Here is a 20,993-nt window from a genome sequence, read left to right as displayed (position 1 = left end):
TGTTTGTAGGTCATGTGAGGTCTTGTAAATACAGGTTTGGCTTAAGACCTGCTGGCACAGGTTTGGTTTACAGTCTGTGCTTATTTTATCTGTATATTCTTTTTTTATATCTTTGTTTACCTGAAAGGGTCAGCCCCAGGGAACAAGTATTCCTGACTTTCTGCTTCGCCATCACATCTCTTCTTGCTTCTTTCTGTTTCCTAAAGGAAAATCAGCTGCTTGCTGCACCAGCTCGTGCGCTTGGCATTGTATCCGCACTTCAGGGTTTTAAGGCATTTTATAAATACAAGTAATCTAAGCTTCCTCATCCCTGGAGTGAACTATCTCTTAACTTCCTGACAGATAGCAAAGCAAGAAATGTGTGCACGGTGTCACACAGCAAGTCAGAAAGAGCACGTAGGAGAATTCTTTGCAAGTGCTGCAACTTTAAAAGAGGGTTCTTCATCCATTTGACGAAGGCACAGACCTACCTGAAATTGTCATCTGAGATACTTTGGCAGACCTAGGAGGGAAGCCACTCCTGTTTGGGGCATGCAGTCATTTATTCAGTGCAATGACCAGAACCATTTTATTTGCAGCATATTTAAAAAGCAGGGGAAATATTTTCAAATAAGCCCCTTATGGAGAAGGTTGCTGGCTAGAGACAATTGTTTCAAGAAGAAAAACACATTCCCACGGTTTACCTCTAGGCTAGCTCTTATCAGGGTCTTCACCTATCACCATGCTGCTTCTCCTGGCTGCACTCTGATGTGAAATGCTCTGTAGATGAGAAAGAGCTTAGAGCAATCTCTGGCTGCTCTCACAGCCAAACATCTGCTCACCCAAACAGCATTCCGGGCGTGTGTTACACCTCCTAGCTTCACAGCAACACACAGGGACAGCAGGGGAGAATGGGGAAACTATTTCTCAGGCATTTACATTTGGTTTTAATAGTCAGGGAGCCTTTTGGATGCATGGGTGGCATCCACACTTTTGCCCTGGGAAAAAAGGCAGCTTGGGCTCTGTGCCGACGGCTTCCGGGAGGCAAATGCTACTGGGAAAATGAGGGTTTTCTCTTCTCTTGGGCTCCGTTAACACCCTAGTTATCTTAAAGTGAAGCTAACAGCAAGAGAACACAGTACAGCGGAAAGACTTGCAGCAGGGTATGGAAAAAGCAATCTGCAATGTATAAGGTCCCTCTCCCCCCTGCTAGCCTTCCCTCTGCTTTTCAGTGTTACAACACAGAAGCTAAAATACATTTTAAGGCACACTTCCCTGCATCTGCTTCCTCGACTTCCAGCAGTCTTGACATTCATTGCAAACTGCTGGGGCCACCAAGAGTCTTGCTCCCCTGGTGGCTTCTATTTAGTCTTCGGCTGGGTCCCCAAGCGGGTGACTGACTGCTACGTTTGCCGACTGCTGGCACCATCTGCAGGCTCTGCAAGCCAGGGGAGACAAAGTACTCAGTCAAGTTTCTCATGCTTCGATTTGAGCCAGCCAGTCAAAATGGGGAAGAGACAGATTGCCACGGGCTTTGGAGGGGCGAGTTTGGCAAAGGCACTAGGATCTTGCCTTAAGGATCGTTGCCTTAAGAAAATCCCAAGGTGACACTTTCAGTGGAAGCAGTATGTTGTTAAATGGCTAACTCAGATTAAACTTTGTACTTCACATATGGATTAGACTAGGATTATGAAAAGCCCTGAAAATGTTATTTTCTTCTCGTAAGAGGTTATTTTTGGCTAAGAGGGAGATGGAGTGTAACTCACTCTGGAACGTTGCCCATGTCATCTGTTGGGGGAAAAAAAAGTGGGGGCTTAAAACTTGGCTGTAAAACCCCCACCCATGTGACTGCTTTTCCAACTGGTCTGTTTGTGTTGCATTTACAGCTCTCTAAGTTCAAATTGCAACAGAGCAAGTGCTGAAGAATACAGTAGTGCCTCCTGAGCCAGCCAACCTGATATTTCATGTACTCACCCTTGACTTGCTACTGTAGGACCCGTCCTTTGACACGGTTAGAGTTGCTCTGCTGGATAGTGCTTGCAGGAGCATTGTCTTTTGGCAGCACCTCTTGTGGAGTCTGCTCTATCAAAAGCCGGGAAAGCTTCATTATAAACACAGTTTTAAAAACATTTTGCAATGCATGAGTCACTAATAGCTAGCCAAAATAAATTATAGCATTGTAAATAAGAATTTAACCATTTTTAAGTAAAAAAAAAAAAAGTGAGAAAAACGTAATAGCATGTGTAGCTGTTGCTACCCTACCAAGATAATAGCACCTGTGCCAGAATGAGGAAGGATTCTGGCTACATTTCAATGGGATTTGCGTATGCAGTTCCTGGAAATTCGTTCTGGCCTTGTGTGTCTGCACTAAGCAAAACAACTGAAGCTGATAGATGGTTAGTGCAGCCTGTCACGTCTTGGTCTCCTTGCTGAGGTTTGGTTTGGATGTGAAACTGTCTGAGCAACTAGACAAAGATCAGCAACTTGTTGCAAGTGAACCCAACTGAACACTAATTCTTCCCGATAAGTTACAGAGGCTTAGTTGAAGCAGTGGTCTACAAAGGATATGCTTTCTTATCCGTCAAAAGCTACTTAGACCATATAAAAAAAAATTGGATGAGATTTCTAATAGTTCTGATACTTAGACTTTACTCTGTCTTATTTCTCACATGACAATCCATCTTTTCCAAGAAAGCTGATGCAGGATGTCACCAACAGCTCTTTGGCCCCTACCTGAATGGTGGCTGATAGGAACCTTGACCTTTGCGGCAATGATATGCTACTCAAAGCTTTTGGCTGATGGAAGAGTCTAGCTCGGTGTAGGTGGTTCTCAGAAGCTTTGCCTGCATTGGGGCTTGAAGGAGTCCAATGCTTAACTTTTGAGATCTGAAAGACATCAAGTTGAGTTAACCTCAGCAGTGATGTCTCTTACCTCTGATTGTTGCCATGTTGTACCAAAAAGATTCCCCCACCTGACTGGCTTAATTTGCTGTTTAGGCAGGAGGTTGAGGGCATTATAGAAGAATAAAGATATTTAACTTATTTCTTCATGCAGTTTGTACTATGTTTCTCTTTCTGTATTTAAAAACCACCCTAGCTCCACTGGGTCCATGCCTTCTGTTCAACCCATCCCCTTTAGAAATAAACACAAAAGTCCTACCCTGTGGAAGTTTGGTTCGAGAGAGCGAGATCTTTCCTTTCTTGCTGTCCCCTCAGCAGACATCCCCTGGTCTCTCCTGTTCTTCAGCACTCCCCCGGCTGGGGAGCACAGCACACCCCAGCCGCGGGGTCCAGCAGCAAACCCCCAATAGACACACTGTCTCTTGTCTGACAATCTTGGGTGGAGTTGGCCTCCAGATACTTCAGCTCAAGCATGTCTCCCTGAGAGATGTGGTCCGAGGAGACTTTGCTCCCAGGGTCTTTGTGTTGGGCTCTGGAACGGCGACTGGCTGCAACGAGGGAGATGCTTTTGGCGTTTGCAGCAATTTCTTCCAAGGTCTCCAGACTCAGTGGAACTGCAGCAGTGCCTGATGGTGACTTTTTCCCATGCAAGCCTAGAGAGGTGGGGGAACGCAGCCTGGGACTCATTCTTTCCGGCAGCAACACCTGTTGGTTTCTGCTAAAAATCAGAGAAATTGCAGTATTATTTGTTTTTCAGTCAAAGCTTTTATACTTTTCCCCTTCAAAGCACTTTCGAACAACTGGAAGACATGAAATTTCACCTGAAATACTGTTGTAACTTCGATGTATAGAGAAACAAAGGCAAAGCTTTTTGACTATGCATCTCCCATATAGAGTGATGGCTACAAAATGAGTCAGCTGGCAAGCAAGAAACTGATGAGCTCTTAACATTCCCTCCTGTTCCAGGGTGCTAAGTGAATTGGGTTTCATCAGATAGACATCAGATCAGGGCCCAACAGACCAGTGAATGGCGATCATCCCTGACAACGCAGGTCCCCTCACACCAGACTCCATGGTGCATCTCTACAACTCCTGCCACTCCACTGGACACACTGGAGACTTGGTGATTCAGAGGAAGAGCCCAAATTGGAGGTGGCAGTTAAGCCGTGGCCTCTTAAGTAAATCCCAGGCTTTAAACCCAAGGCCAGTGCTCTAGGAGTGATGTTATTGCTTGCCAAAGTTTATCTTCCTTGCATACAATAGATTCTGTGGTTTAGCTGCCATGCATGTTCTGTCATCACAAGAGGAAGCTGCTATCCACAACAAACATGCCTTGAATTCCTTCCCTGCCACACTGACCTGCTGAACTGGGCTTTTTGGCAAACCAGAGAAAGTTGGGCTGAGATGGGTATCCAAAGACCCCTCCTTCCCCCAGGGCATTGTTTTAGACGATCTGCAGCTGCCACTGTGAAAAGAATATGCCAGGCAGTTAACAGATGAAAGCACAGGCCCTTCATCAGCAGGGAGAGATGAAACATGTCTAGATGAGAGCTCCCAAGCTGTGGGAAAAGCCAGAAGCCTGGTAAATGTGGTAATAGAGGACACAGCAAGGAAGGACTTCAGGATTCATGAAGGAGAGAGATTTTCGTCCCCTGATCCTCACAGACTTTGCCATTTTATTTGGTTTAAATGCTTGCCAATCCACAGAAGCAAATCCGAACATTTCCCATAGCCCTCTCTGCAGAGAAGGTTCCTGCTAACACATAGAGCTACTTGCAGGAAACTCTTTTCTAACAGATTCTGGTTTCTAGAGGCTCTTCCAGTTTGATGTCTCCCAGTTTTGGGGAAGCACCTGGGAGCTGCCAGGTCCCCGTGCCCTAGAGAATAATTCTATTAATGATAAAGATTTGCGTTACCTGTCTGACTCAAGGGTGATGGAGGGAATGTCAAACTTCACCCCCCATGGAATATTCGTCACGTTCCCAGGTAGAACATTTCTGATCTCATGTTTATTAGGATCCAGATGCTGACTTACATCCAGAAAAGGACTGTTGTGGGGCTGCAGGAAGAGGGAAGAATGAGATCCACAGCTGATTTTTCTCACTGTAAAGCCCCACCTCTAGCCCAAGCTCTCAGCCTGCAGTCACAAAGACACTCTTGATACCTTATGTGCTTTTCCATAGTTCCAGCCACCTGCTATTTGCTCCCCTCCCAACATGAATAGCATTAAATTTATTATTCATGGTGAAACCCAACTCCTTGCCCCGTTTATTCTAATCATAATAAACAGGGGAAGCTGCTGCTTGGACTCCCTGCTGAAGACTAGCAATTTCCTGCCAGCCCCTTACTGTCTCAAAACACAAGTTTTCCAAAGACAAAGAGGACATCTTTCATTTCTTGCAGGAAAGACCCAAGGACCCGGATATCTACTGTGCCATGAGCGAGCAGAGGCCTCCATGTTTGACAGTCTCCTACAGCCAGCACTTGGATGGCTGCATGTTTGGCCACCTAACGTTTTGTTTTCTGTTTGCCACCAAGCCAGTTATCTCTTCCCAATCTGACACAACAGCAGCTAGGAGGATGAACGCACTGGCTCATGCACAGCACTGCCTGGGTCCTCCTCTGTCACTAAAAGCCTTATCAAGTCTCTGAGTCAAAGGGAAGGGGACAAGGAGAACGGAGCTCCAGAGACAACATGTTCCTAAAGCGAAGCTCTGTACAGCTCCTGACCAGCACCAGGACCCAGCCAGGCTTTGGGGGTGTGTGAATCTATTGCTATGACACAAGATAACGGGACAGCGTGGTTTCTCCAACACAAAGGTCTGTTCTGCCTTACCCTGAGCATGCTGGACATCACTGAATGTAGCAGAAGCAGGCGGCTCAGTGTCCCCTCCTCCAGCTCAGAGAGGTGCAGGTGGTGTAACCTTGCCAGTGTCTCTGGGACAGGAATGTTCTGGGCTGGAACAGAGATGGAGAGGAAGAGCTAAAGATCACTCCTAGAGAAACAGCTGAGAACTGTGGAGTCATGACATCCAAGCAAGGTTTTCTGGGTGGATTGTTCTCCAGTTTGCCATCAGACAACAAAGCTTGGAGACAATGACAGATCAGGAGCAAAGGTGCTGCTTTAGCTTTTATTAGTATTTGCTGCTGCTGAATAATTTCTTCAGAGAGTAGCATGTGCTGCTGCAGTTGCTGGATCACAAAATCCTTCTGGCACAACAAATTCTCCTTGTACAGCATGTTTGCCTGCAGCTCTGTGTTGCCAAGCTCAAGCTCATGGGCTCTGCAGAGGAGCCTTAGCACCTCCTGCTGATCCTCACTGGTGAGTTTTCTGGAGAAAAACTCCTCCATCTGGGAAGCTTTTTCCTTGGCATTTGCTAAGTGCTGCTCCAGCTCTGTCTGAAAAAGATAGATAGGGGTTTGTCTAGGCAGCTCAGCTTCTTGTGATAACAAAGGCATCTGAGCAATTCTCTGCTGTATCCTTCATGCTGAGATTAAAGTAGTATCTACAAAAAGTATTTTGCTTATTCTAGTGGCAGCTACCATGTTTCAGTCATGGCGGATATATCCAGACACACAGTCCTTGCCTAGAGGAACTCACAAACATTAAAGTTTGCTACCAAAAAAAGTAATCACCAAAACTGATTACCAAAACATTGAACAACCAGTGAGTGACAAACCCTCAGAGTGTCCCCGAAAGGGGAAATGGGGAGAATTAGCTCGCTTATGGGTGCATAAGCCCAGTGGGTGCTTTTCCCTTTATGCTAAGAAACACAGGGACAAGAGGCAGGATGCAAACAACGTTCCTGTGTGGTTTCCTTCAGCAAAGTATTTAGGAGTCCAGCTGCAATGCAGGTGCCACACTGCTTTTGCAGTGCTAGCCCAAAACCCACAAGAACCTCTCTGAGTTATGCTGCTGCCATCCTTCCCTCAAGCACCCACTGGGCAGAGGTCAGACTTGCAACCACAAGGGCACCTTCACCCTCTCACCTTCAGGGCCACTGTCTTGCACTGCTCTGCCAGCAGCAGGCTGATCTCTTCTCTTGCTACTGTAACTTCATGAGGTTCAGGTGAATTGATGAAACCCACTTCCTTGTCTTCCTCCTCTGTGTTTGCATCTTTCTCCTCCTCTGCTGGCTTGCGATACTTGCATGCACCCTGATCTTTCTCTCATTCCCAGCTGCCAGCAAAAAAAGGAGTTTCTGGGACATGGTGACATAACTCTTAACGATGCATGCATAGCACTTCATAGTATCCGTCCAACAACTTCTTGCATGACAGCAGTAGAACTAATTAGTCCAGACTGCTCTGGAGCTGGACAAACCACGCAGAAGAGCACAATGATTGCTCTGGAGCTGGACAAACCACGCAGAAGAGCACAATGATCTTCCTCCCGTTTGGAAGTCTGTAGGACAGACCTCCTCTGTGATCTTTCCATGGCAAGGCAAACAGTGCTTTTTCCCACCTCATCACAAATTGTTGCCTATTCACAGGTACTTGTTGAATATCTTTAATGTCCTGAAGACTGTTTTAACTACAAAAGACCCAAATCCTAAGAGACTATAAAATTTACAGAGGCATTATATGGGTGACTAGTGATAATGAGAGGGAACTGACACACAGATTATCCAGAAGAAAGGGATGATGATACTTTCTCTGACATTAAATCATGCCCAGATGCAGTGCATCCAGATGGAAATCACAAACACAGAGTGACTGGACCATGGAAGGACCAACAATCCCAGTCTGCACTGCCATCCATTTTTTCCATTAAAACTCAAGTCCAGAATAAGGGCCAAACAGAGGTGAGGCATCTACTGTCTATGCTTTCAGTCTTGAGCTTAAACCTGATACTAGAGGTAGCAGGTTGCCTTACAGAGGTACCTCAGGCAACTGCACTGCAGTGCAGCACCATGTGCAGGCTGCAGTCTCCATACAAGCACCAGGAGGGATTAGGGATGTGTTTCTCAATAGCAGAAATCACCCGCTGCAAATATAGCACCTTAATCTAAGGCTCAGAGTCGCATGGACTTAATCTACCTTAAATCCCTGGGCACCTTTTGCAGACCACCACCTTCCCAAGTTTTCCTCGTCACACAAGTAAATCTCAAACCTACACTTGATCTCATCCTTTTGTCATTTTTGTTGGGAGGGCCATGGGATATCGGCATTTCTCATGGCGAGTTTGGAGGTCCACGTATAAATCGTGTTGAAAGCTAAGGAGAGACTTACTCTGTGATTGTTAGGAGGTTCCTGCAGGTATCAACGTGCAGCTCAATGTTGGTGTTTTCCAGCTCCATCAGGCTGCGATGCATCTCCATTTGCTCCCTGAAAGCCCTAACCAGCTGTGCCCGCAAGGTGTTCATTACTTGGCCACTGTGTGCCTCAGAGCCTCTGTGCCTCTCTGCTACAGGAGAACACATTTCTGATCTGCTGTTAGGCCAGGTAAACATCTGCCAAGTCCCCACAAAACTACCCTGAGACCAAGATGCTCGGTCCACATGTTACAAGGCATTCATTTATAGGACTCTGCTTCATTTTGCAGTCTCTTGAAGTTAATAGTTTGCTTAATAAATCTGATATATCTTTATTGTTAGCAATATATAGGTCTCAGCGCTACTGCTTTTGTGAGTATTAAGAGGATACTGCATTGCAGGGACATCTCTTCCATCTTTCTACCCACCAAAAAGAAAAAGTTATTGGTTTTTCTGTGCTTGTTATCTAAAAATGACCTTGGGTATTGGTAGCAGAGGCCAGTTATACCTTGTGTCTTGTCTGTCAGAGAAATTGACAATTTTTATTTCATTCCATGCCAGATTCACTGACAAAAGGAATAGTCCCCAGGGCAGAACAATCAGTGTTTAAAAAGCTTCACCCTGCCCCCCTCTCTCTTTTTTTTTTTTTTTTAAATTAAGTGCAACGAACCATACAACAGATCTCTGTGTCCTGACATGGCCCCTCAGAGCCCATGATGATGCAGGCTACAGAACTTGGTCACGTCTCTGTGAGAGTCAGAACTTCCCACAGCAAATGCCAGCAGTTGATGTCAAAGGTCTTTTCAAGGGCAGGTTTGTGAAATCTAACACATTTTAATGTTGGGGAAGATGCTGAGGAGGTTGAATGTGTTGTCCAGAGTCACACAGTGTATCAGAGACAGGCTCACACAGGAAAACAACCTCAGCTCCCCTGGCCATCAGACTGTGTTCTCTGCTCTGCTTCTCTACAAGCATTGCTAGACCAGTTTCCCTCAGCCATATCTGCATGGAGGCCCGCCAAGCGCTACCACAACCTGTCCACACAGCTCCTCTCCCCACTCTCTTCCCTCCAGATACCCCAGACCAGTCCTTGCTCCTGGCTCTACCTTGCAGATCCCCAAGGTCAGAGCCGACTGTACTTTTCTCCTTCTCCTGGTTTTCCGCCCTTGCCTTCAGACACTGGATCTCCCTGCGGAGGTCTGCGATGATGCTGGTGTATTGGTCAATGTGGTAGGAGACATTCTGCAGGTTACATTTTACCTGGTGAGACAGAATACGTGAGCATTTGTCCTGCAGTCCATCATTGGTACAATGGCTGCAAACAAAGCTATGCTTTCAGTTGGAAGGGCACTAAATCCTGTGATGGGGAAGAGTTTTCCCTCATGAATGGTGAAACCATAAATTAGTGGTTTTCCTTAATTATGGGAAATTCCCAAAAGGTAACAGAGAAAAGCCACAGACCCTGTGTCCACAGGGAAAACACAGAGATCCACAAAGAGTGAAAACCCTGTTGTAGATCACTGTTCAGCTTCCTTCGCCCCACAAGCCTATCCATTTTATTCCTCCTTTCTGCAGCCCCCCCAGTTCCTCTTCCAGGCCCAGCATCCCCACTGGGACATGCCTCCTCCCAGTAGTCATCCTCCAGCCATCATTCCTTATGTTCTGAACCAGGGTCCATACCAGGCTCGTAAGCTTCTGCCTTTTCATTATTCTGCTCCTTTGTTTTGACCCTCATATTCCTCTTCTCATCCACGACCCACACAATTTGCTTTCCACTGTTCCCTTCACCTGCTTTTTTTCCTGTCACTCACACAGAGCCTCTACACCACCCTGCGCTGCCCCCTCTTGAAGTTTTTTCTCCCTTCATCCACTACCTCTTGAATTTCCACTTTGCAGGCTTTAATCTCTAACCCCCACCTCCTTGTGAGTTGTTTGTTCATTTACCTGTGTCTTGATGTTTTTTGCTCGACAGGCATAGATCAAGGTCATTTGAGATTCTTCAAAGGAGGTGCTGGCTGGGCTGATATGTGCAATCATAACAGTCCTGCTGTTGCCCCCTAAGGAGTCCTAGAGGGATGCAAAGTTGACGAGGTTAATATGGACATGGCAGGGTCTTGCTGCTTGGTGGTAACCACCATGGTTGGGTACCCCAGCAGGTGCTGGTAAAAGACCATTCATTACGCCCTCTCTCCATCAACAACAAAATCAGCAAGTAATTCACTTTCTACAAAAGAATTTTTGCAAGAAAATCAGTTTCCACAAATGTGCTGGCAGCTTCCCAGTTCTGCTCACAACAGAGGCCTGCCTTTTTATCCATCTCTTCTCCTCCCCACTGTTGTCTAGAAAACACATCTGTCAGGCAACAGCAGTGGTAGCTCAGCACCAAGGCTCAAGGTGAGGTTCATAAATGAGGTTGTGAAGTATCCATAAAATAACCATCATAGCAAAGAGTGTGTCTGCAACCTTTCTGATTTCCTAAGGGAGAGGCAATTTGTGACAGCACAGAGTCACTCTCAGTCTTTCTTCCTCCTGCCCCAACAATATCCAAATTTATTGGCCAATTTCAGCCAAATCTTATAGAAGGGATGAAACATTCAAAGCCAGTAAGTTAATTAAAAAAATCACTGGTCACCTGCAAGCTTAGACATATGACCCAAATCGATAGGATTTCCTTAGCCCTGTAGGAAGCCTTTCCTTAACCACAGAGATCACAAGACAACAAGCTTGTTACAAAAACAGCTGTGTCTTATTCAAGCCCTGATTGTATTGCAAAGCTCATGCAAGATCCAGGAGGACTGTTGCGAGCTGGATAAAGACAATGCACAGAGACAGTCAAGGATCAGCTCTTAAGCCCTGTCTGATTCAAGTGGTGATACCAGCAACAGACACACCGAGCTCCTTGCTGACCCTTGGTGTACTACAGTACCTTCAGCAGGCGTGTGAGTTTGCTGTCTTGAAAATTGACAAACGGGGCCCGGCTCCCCCCCTTCTCACTCTAAGCGTTGATGCAGTTGCCCGAAGCCAGCAGTGAGCAGTTGATGTGGGCTCCTTCCTTCATCCTCTTGCCCTGGTTCCGAGTCTGGGGGGAGAGGAGAGAGGGAGTAGGACAGGCAGACAAAGCACATGCTTCAGAATGGTGGGTCTGTGCCTGGGGAAGATGTGCGGCATCACTGGGTCAAGGTTTGGATGACAAAGCAATGCCTCCTGAAAAATTAGCCTGAAAGTGTGGGGTTAAACCCCATTCTGAGGCACAGAGATACTGGCAGCAGTACATTTCTTGGAGAAGATGACCCAGCTCTTCTTACTTCTTAAAAGATAACAGCTATTAATTATCTTCTACAGATTATTTCAGAAATTAAGATGCACAACTACATCACTCCAGAATTCCTGGTCTCAGTAGAAATACTGGTATGTAAAATCTCTCTCCCTCAAATCACCTCCCTGAGTTCCAGCATTTCCTCCTTCCCACTGGAGCCAGCTGCCTTATTTTCCACCCACCACCACCCCTCTATTCCACTGGCACCAGCTTTCTCTTTGACAGCACAGGTGATCCCCGCCTAACAGACTTCAGCTTCTCTTTAAATGTCAAAATCACTGCTGCTTTTTCCTTCTTTTTTTTTCGGGAAAGGCTGCACCCAAAAGCTGGTTTACATTTTTCCTATTATACTAGTTGGCCTAATACAAGATATTACCAATATCTTCAAACTTTGTTTTTATTTTCAGGCTGTCCCAGATACAAACTACTTCTCAAAAGCAACAGAGTGTTCAGGATGAGGACAGGCACCTAGCCTGGTCTCACCAAAAGCTGCTGAGTTCCAGCCATACCTGAGCTGCTCTCTCCGACCCTGCCAAGTCAACCATGAAAAGCTTTCCAATCCACAGTTCCTCGCCGATCACCTTACTTTGGCTTTTCTGCATCACTGTCACCTGCAGGACTGCGTGTGAGCGGGAGGACGTCTTGTTGGTGGCAGTAGGTTCCTGGGTGCGTTGCTTGTTTCCTTTCATTAACAGCTGCATGATCTAAACAACGCAGAACAACATGCAGAGGCGTACGACTCTGCCTGAGCTGCAGCATGGTGCTCCCCACAGACTGAACCCCTCACCCAGGGCACGGGCAAACTCTGGTCCCGCTTATGCTAGTGGGGGTTTTGCTGTTGATTTTCTCCAGATCTCCCCCTTTAGCTTGTAACCTTGGAAGCGTGGGTTCATGACAGTTTGTCTCACATCCAAGGCACATGCAGAAGTGCACATCGGGGTAGCTCAAGGGAATTTCATTATTTCTTCTCCCTCTCCAAATGGTTTGTTGAGACGTGTATACAGATCAAAGCACTCTTGCCTTTCCAGGAAAGCAGCATGCACTCAGGGGAAGTAGAGCTAGCAGGAGCTTAGCTGGAGGTTTTAGCCTGATTTCTACCACTCACATGGCTCCATGATGAGCCCTTTCCATAAAATTCACATTAATCCAGTTCCACCAAGGTCCTGCTACAAAAGGTCCTGCTACTGAGCAAGGCACAGGCAATAGGAAAGTGTCAAGAAATGTTAAAGCACTGATGAATGAAAACACCCCCCTCTCCCTTTCCCTCATCACGGACCATAGCCCAAAGCACCTCCAGAGCATTTGTAGTGGAGACTTCCGTAATTCCTGCTATCTGGATGCTGCCTCTGGGGTCCTCTCTCAGGTCTAAGAAGCCAGAGGATGGGTTCAGGAGGTCACGGATCACCTCATTATAGATCTGAGGGTAAGAAACAAGGGGTTGGTGTGAAACTCGCCTTGGGTCCTTAGGTCTGCAGAGAGGGTTGAGTTGATCCTGCATTTCAATGGACAGGCCCGGACTCCCCCCTTCTCATCACGCCTGCTCCACAGGGCCTGGATCCAAGGCAACACAGACACTTCACCTCCAGGTAGGACATGGAGACTGTGTAATCCATCTCCTTGGTGGAAGCTTCAAGGGCCTTAAAGAGGTCATCAAGCGCACGGATGTAAATCCCTGGTTCGCAGTCCGTCCCTACATTGTGTAGGTTTTTCCTGCTCCTGTTGAAGATACAAAGAAGAGCAGCAAAGCCAAACTTCCATGTCAGCCAGTTTCCACAACAAATGAAGCCTGGTTTCCTACTGATTTCTGTCCTTCATTCCCTAACTTGCTCTGGTTACTCCTGTTTCTCATCCCACCATGACACTGCCTCAGGAAAGACACGGCACATGCCATCCAGAAAGGGTAGGAAGAGGACTTGCAGACGGGCAGATTACGTATGTTAACTGCTCACCTAGGTGTTCAGAGCTAGAGTAGAAATATGTTTTCATGTAGTCTGTAGTCTGTAAGTGCCTTCTGCAGCTACGTCTATTCTCCTGAGATGAGTCTACAGCACTGCACAGATGCCCTCATCTCCTCCTCCTTTTCAACAGGAAGATTTGTCTCCACTGAATTCCACCTCAACAACTTAAACAGGACAGTTTCAGTGACAGTGACAACTTACACGGGACAGCTTTGTTGTTACTTCAGCATTTAAGGGAGATCCACACTTCCCAATGAGAATGGTATTTTAACGCTTCAGTCTCGTCCTCACAGTAAGCAATTGATCGGCATTACAGCTCATTTCTGGTTTGCAGAGCTATATTTTATTCATCTGGAGCAATACAGCTACAGGGAACTACTTTACCTGTTGGACCATATGCAAAAATGGTTGCATTGTAGCCAGAAATGACTCCTTCTATCAGGCTTTTGGTTGTGGACACATATACTTCCTCCTAATTCAGCCAAAAAAGCAGAGATTTTTTGTCAGGCACAACAGCTGTCCAAATAATCTATACCCAATTACATTCCCCATGATTTTCTATGTTTTACAAATTTTCTGGGCTTTGGAACAATTCATGAGCCATTTGAATTTTGACACATCCTCAAAATGAGCAGAAAAGCACCAAGTTTTATTGAATTTTCTAAAGGCAGGCAAGATGCAGGAGCTTACTAGAATAAATGTCCTTAAATATTCTTGTTTTCTTGGACTCTGAACATGGAATGCTTTGGTTTTCTTTTGTGTCTGCTGAAGAAGGGAGTAAATTCTCTCCCTGACCTAATCCTTTATTGAGAAGTGCCACTGGGCCTCCAAAAATGTCTTGGGTAGCATACAAGTGTGCTATGCTGAATTTTAATGTAAAAGAGCACACAGATAACTGAACTACTTGTGAGAAGCGGAGCTGCAGTCACATCATGGTGATCACAAAATGCAGGTGCTGATGAAATCCTTGTACTGCAAAACACAGCTCAGTAAGGGCACTAGAGCTCACTGCGTAAGCCTGTAAAACAGGTGCAGGGAAGAAGCATGTGAGAGGAGATCCAAGCAACATGGCAATGATCTCATCCACCAGAGACCTCAGGAGACAAAGCTCTTCATCTCCACTCAGGAGCGATGCACCTGGGGAGCGCTGGTGCAGGAGGGAGAGGCAGGCTCAATACTGCACGTGTCTCCCCGCTTCCCTAACTAAAGGAAAACCCTCACAGTCCTCTTGCTCTTCAGCACTGTCACGTTTCACCTGGGTGACATGTGGCCTCTGGGATGTGCAGTTCTACTCACATGCCGAAAACATTCATCTAAGGAGGGAAAAAAATGCTAATATTAAGCCTTTTGGTTAAAAAGGGGAAGGATGTTACCTGGGTTGCTCCATCATCAAAACCCATGTCAAATACAAATGTTTTTTCTCGGGATCTGTTAGCTCACAAGATGTCATCTGGATCTTCGCTTGGATCCATCAAGACCACCCTCTGTTACAAGATAAAGCCAGAGGAAAGACCTGTTATACCTGGGTATGGTTAACAGCCTGTCGGGATTTCTTGCAGCACTATCACCATCACAGCTCTGGACAAGAAGAGTGTGGCACTGCAGCTTTGTGTGGAAAACACACTTCTGTACCCAATGCTGAGGCCAACAAGCTCTGTTGTGCAACCGATGTAATCTGGAGAACCAGCAGCTGCTGCAAAATGCTTTGAAGGTTAGCTGTGCAGTGGAACGGTTGCTGGCATTGGGCAACAGCAGTGGCTGCAGGGCCGTGACACCCAACCAACCTCTATGCAGGCAGGATGGAGACGGGACCTCTTACCTCAATTTTCAGCCAAGATTCAGACAGAGGAGCTGTGAAAGAAAACAGTTAAGTTCCTTGGGAGCAAAAGTGCCCAAAGTAATCTGCCAAAGCATTTCATGCACAAGGACTGATGGAAGTACCTGCATTGCTCAAGGACAGAAATGTCATTCCATTTCTGGCTTTTATTAAGGAAAAAAAAAAGGTAGGAGAGGGGTTGCAGCAGGTTACAGAACTGGTTCTGTTTCTTTTCAGTCCCTTAGGATCTATTTCAGTACATAATTATCACAGTATATATTCTTTCTCTTCCACTGAAATGGCTCATAAGGAGATGCTCAAGCCTCAAGGGAAGGGACAGAGAACCCTGTGTCTCTTACTCCAGAGTAGCTTTCACTCTCTTAGGTAAACAGATCATTATATAAGCAATTAAAGCATGGATCAACCACCACTTGACCTACGGAATAACTGCATTGGTGTGCCAGGCATGGGAGACAAGTATCTAGGACAAATGCCCACAGGCATTCGGGAAATGTTACGGCTTTGGTTCTTCTTCTGCATTTCCTGCTAAATTCCAAGTCTCTAGAGTATCTCTAGTTTTGATCTGCAAGTTTTCAAATACCAGAATGACTTTTTTTTTTTTTTTTTTAATGTATTCACTGGTCCTGCTCAGGCCTTAACACCTGAACAAGAACAAATTCTGAATGGAACTCCTGGTTTATTGTCAGTGGCAGGATTCGCCTGCAAAAGATGGGTTGATGCATAATCGTATGCACGTGCAAGTATGACAGCCAAGAGCAGAACTTGGAGGACAATGTCAGCATGTTTCCTTCAGAGATTTGCTCTGTAACACTTTTAGGCCCCTTCTACTGAGCTTTGGTAATGTCCAAATTTTGTTTGCATCCAAAAGAGGGTCCTCCTCTTCCAATCTGGGGCTAACACCTCGTCTAACTAGCAGTATTCCAAAAGCATGACTCTTCTGCTCTTGCACAGAAGCATTAAAACGTAACAAGACACCAACAGAGTCAATTTTGAGTTAGGATTAACAAGCAGGCAGAAGCAATTCCAAATGAGTTAGGCTGGAAGTAAAAATAGCAGGGAACATGAATGTAAATCAAAATGCACCAAGAAATTTAAGTATTTCAACTGCCCAGTCAATTAATTTGCTTTCATAATTACAGTTATTTGCGTTACTAAGAGAAGCTCATTCTCATAGATAGAAGTTACTCAGACTAATGTAATGCACATTTCCTTCCCAGATTTCCATTAGAGCAAATAGATCTCAGAGCAGATGATGCAAGTCTGAATAAGCTGTATAAAAATAAAGCTGATATCTTTGTGAGGGTAATGGCTGCTTTAAAAAAAAAATTAAGGGGGGAAAAGAAAGAAGGCTGTTTCACCAGTCAGGTGCTAAATAAAAACTGCATTTATAAGATAATCCATAAAGAGGAAAGCGAGATTCATGCTCTCTTTGCTTCTGAGGGCTGCTATTGTTTGACTATGGCATGGTGACAAGATATATTACAGAATTAGCGTGTGTTCAGAAAGGGTTCAGAGAAATATCAGCTGAAGCACGATAGAAAATAATGGGGTCTACATTGGAAAAGAAGGTAAATAACAAGGGCACAATAAGAATACGTAAATAGATGTAGTGATGTAGAAAAGGTAATCGGGGACCTCCTGCAATCCCTGTGTAAGAGGTGTAAGGTGCAGAACTGGAGAGAAGTGCCATTTGCCCAGGAAGCTGCATCCCTGCTGTGGCACAGCAAGGCCGGGGGTTCGCAGGATTCGAAAGCAAGTGTTCGCACGTGAACCGGTCTTGTGGTGGTCTGCATGACACCCAGCAGACTCCCCAGTCCCCAGCACGGGGGCTTTCCTGCAGCCCAGGAACCACCCCCAGCTCACCTGCTCGTCCACTCTGCGGGCAACGAGCGCAGCTCCCTCCTCTGCTTCGGCGTCACTGATGGGACGGATGCGAAGGGCCACCTGCACACACAACACACGCGGGCGGCTGACGTGCTGGGGCCACCCAGACACACCTGCAGCAGGGCTCAGCTCTGAGCAAGCACCAGCCATATCTACAGCTTCTGGCTGCATTTCTTCCGCTGGTCAATCTTAACACCTTAAGCTTAGGGCCTACAGAGTTTAAGGAAGTTTGTGAAGTTTAAACCAGTTAATTCTCCCATGATTTGCACTTTTATCTTGACAAATTCCTTCTCCCTCTTCCCCTGTTCCTGTCTTTAACACAGCAAGACTCCATCTGATTGACACAGAAGGCGGCAGAATGAACTCATCCGTGTCATTGCTGCTGCCAGCAGGAACTTTCAGAGGTCTGCGACCATGGTACCAACAGCTGAAGAGCTGAGCACGCCTGCAGACACCCCCTCCCCGTGCTCCCAAAACACTGATTAAAGTTATCCGTGACAAAGAAAGGGAATCACATTTCACTAAGTATCCATTTCTTTTAATCCCAGGTAGCATTATGAGCCTGTTCAACCAGATCAGAGCAAGTTGGCCCTGATCTGTGCAGGTCCTGCGGGGTTCCTTGGGAGGTGGAATTCATCACAGGACTGGAGCAATTATAAAGCAGCAATTAACTGCCACAACTCAGTCAAAAACACGGTACTCTGTTTTGAAAGACAGATGATAATTTGACTCGAAGATTTAAAGCACACTGGCTGTATTTGTCACTACGAACAATACACAAAAGCACATGTATTTCAGCCTGTTCAATCTACAGGTGGAGCAACAGAGAAAGTGCGGTGCCATGGGTCAGCCATGGGGTTAACTGGGCCCCCTGAAGCTCAGGTCCTGCTCTGGCCAGGACTCACTCTGCAGCCATGGGCGAGTTTTACAATCCCAAACCTGTGTGCCTGGTGGAAGGTCTAGTCAAAATCCACCCTAAAAGCTGTTCTTGGGGTCTCAGCTAATAACAGAGATTTGAAAAATTTTATTTGCTCCCTTCCATGGCTCTTTTCCCCTTCAGAAAATACAGCAGCATCCCCTCAGCAGCTCCTGACAGGAGAGCTAATGCTGAGAAAACTCCACATAATGCACAGAAGCGATGCCTCGTCAGGAGGGTGCGCAATTACTGAAACAGACTTGTTCTACAGCCCCACCAGTCGCAAGCAACTAGTTTCTATAGGAACCAGATTTATTTCCACAATAACAAGCTACATGTCAATTTAATGAGGGTTTCACGAACAGCTCTCAGTCTTAAGCGCTGTAGTAGACATGTACGAGTAGTTCTGGCAATGGAACATTTCTTCCCTGTATCTCTGAGTACAAGGTGAGCTCCTTGGCTTTGGGTAGCTTTTAATAGTCATAAAAATATAACAATTAACTTCATCTTCCTAAATATATCTGAGTGACGCCGTTATAAGCACCTCATTTTTGCAGGCTTAACTCATCTCTTGGAAGCATTAGAAAGCACTGTCTTGCACACCATAATCCCAAGGCCTGCAGGAGGAGTAGGGGACAACACAAGTCTCTCTTGGACAGCCGTAACCTCCAGAACAGTCTGGTTTGTCGCTGGTTTTGGTAGCTCTACCCACTGAGGGTAAGAAAACAAACCCAAATAAGCAGCATGTGGAGACAGGTCACACCAAGTACTAAGGCTTTTCCTGGCATTAGAGAGGAATGCAAAGTATTCTAGATATTATTTTTAAGTTAAGCGATTCCACTTTGAGTAGAAGTTCCTGTGTCTGCCCCAGTCGTGTTTCAGCACATTGCAAGAGCGATGCTTCAGTGTAACGGAAAGCCACAGGGCTGCAGGTTGAAACTTGGGAAAGGATTACATTTTCAAAGCACTCCTCTTACTCTGATCAACACAGAGAGGTGCCGAGGTCCTGTGGCAAGGGGGGGGGAACTCCAACAGGACTACAGGAATTCCAGCTGCTTATTACAAATATGTCACTCAGATCCCAAAGAGATGGGCATGCTGAAAACCACCGGCCAAGGAGGACTAACCACCCCCCCCCGCCAGGTTACCCAGCCTCCCCTCCCCTCCTATACATTTTTTCCTCTGCACAATACTTATACTCAACTTCTGTTTTAAATCACAGAGCTCTGCAGGGAGAGCAAGTCTGGGTTTTTTTTTCCTCCATCTGGACCACATTGCCCAGGAACACCAGAAGACAGCTGGGAAATACGATAGGAAGGATGCCAGGGTAGGGGACATCCCAGCTGCTCCTCTCCATCCCCCTCAGCAAGTGGGCTCACCATGAGCTGCTGCTCCTTCATAGCTGAGCTGCGGGATGATGCCAGCTCCAGGCTGGGCACCTTGCCCAGGGAGGCACACATGGAGCAGAGCCCTGCAGGAGGCGGCACAGGCAGGAGACTGAACAGTTCAGAAGTGGCGCTGATCCCCCCAGAGAAGGCAAAGAGGCAAACAACTGCACTCCCCCAGGGGGGGAGGAAGCTACAGGGACAGCAGGAGCAGAGGCAGCAGTGCAGTGCTGTGCCCCAGGGCAGGAAGGGGCTGCAGCAGCTCCAGGCTATAGGAAGCAGTGTGCCACCGCTGCACCTTGCATGCGATGCGGTGAAAAGGGTCAGCATAAGCAAAACAACCCACTGCAAACCCAAATGAGTTCTTTACATCCAAATCCACCTGCACACCCCCTTGGTGGGCAGGCCACGGCCATCGTTCTCTGCCCCCCGGGACGCCAGATTTCTCCTTCCCTGGGACCAAGCCTGCGGCGGCATCAGCTACAGGGCCTGCAGCCCCACCAGAGGCTGAGCAAGCAGCACCCTGGCGCCTCCAGCCTTGCGCAAGAACTGACAACAGCCATCGAGATGAGGAAACGCTTTGCTACCTCCCTGAGCTAAGTGCAACCTTCCACTGTATTGTCACTTCATGCACAGCAGCATTTCCTGACTCCTCCGTTCAGAAAGGCAATCCTTCAGCACTCTTAGTGTCAGTCCATTCATTGCAACAACCTATTAACAAAAAAATCCACGACAAAATCACCTTCTGTCTTCATTATTTATTGGCAGTAAACGAGTCAAAGCTCATAAAGTTACAGTAAGGCTTTATTAAAAAATATTAGAATTTTAGAAATTAAAAACAGTATAGCAAGTGAACAGAACTTCCTCTATGAAATTTGCATTAAGGACTGTAGATGGTTAAAAGGTCAAGAGAATGTTTATTTATTACAAATTCAAAATAAATACTGTGAAAGTGAAGACTAGCCCAGGATTACATGACTTGTTCCAGTTAATCTTGCTATTTAAGATTATGAAAAGTACCTAAGACAATACTTTAACAAACACCATGAGACACACTATCCTACTTGATGCTTAAGGTTTGTTTCCCTCCCTCCCCTCCCATCCAAATTCTGGGCCCTTAAAGGCGTTCAATGGAGGTACAACCGCGTCGGAAGCCTCTTCCCGACTTGTACGTGTCTCTCTGTACAGTACCTACAAACCTGTTTTGTTCTGACCACCCTTCAGAAGCCCTAACAAGGGCCACAGGCTGAAAACCAGCAGCACAGAGCACTCGAAGCTACACGCCAACATGGATTCAAGAACAAGACCCTTCCTCTCTAGTACAACCCCTAGTGCTATTCCGAGAAATGCCAAACACACTAGCTTACCCAATACATACCCATAAAACAATTTCAGTAGTACGTAATTTGCAAAAAGCATTTTAAGTAAGAAACACTACAGAAAAGACATAGCAATTGAAGGGAGCAGTGTCAGAAATGCAAGCATTAGAGATGAGAAAAGGTCTTAACTGCTGGTCAGGACGTCTTGTCAGCTTCCAAAGCTCCTACAGGAGCAGTTTTGGC

The 20,993-nt window shown here is 46.3% G+C and overlaps 1 protein-coding gene across 1 annotated transcript; it reads right to left on the bottom strand.

Annotated features, from left to right (window-relative positions):
• Positions 1–5,581: 5,581 nt before the first annotated feature.
• Positions 5,582–19,506, bottom strand: LOC121086573 (kinesin-like protein KIF19). The gene is given in 15 exon segments (XM_040590480.1): positions 5,582–5,833; positions 6,004–6,279; positions 6,871–7,060; positions 8,113–8,284; positions 9,242–9,395; positions 10,080–10,202; positions 11,062–11,214; positions 11,961–12,155; positions 12,743–12,868; positions 13,032–13,144; positions 13,147–13,167; positions 13,794–13,881; positions 14,783–14,893; positions 17,110–17,190; positions 19,426–19,506. Coding segments are annotated over 15 exon segments (2,136 nt in total).
• Positions 19,507–20,993: the final 1,487 nt, after the last annotated feature.

This window comes from Falco naumanni, chromosome 4 (genome assembly GCF_017639655.2).
Source record: "Falco naumanni isolate bFalNau1 chromosome 4, bFalNau1.pat, whole genome shotgun sequence".
Lineage (NCBI taxonomy): Eukaryota > Metazoa > Chordata > Aves > Falconiformes > Falconidae > Falco > Falco naumanni.
Note: the sequence above shows the minus strand (reverse complement) of the source record. Positions and strands in the feature narration are given on the sequence as shown.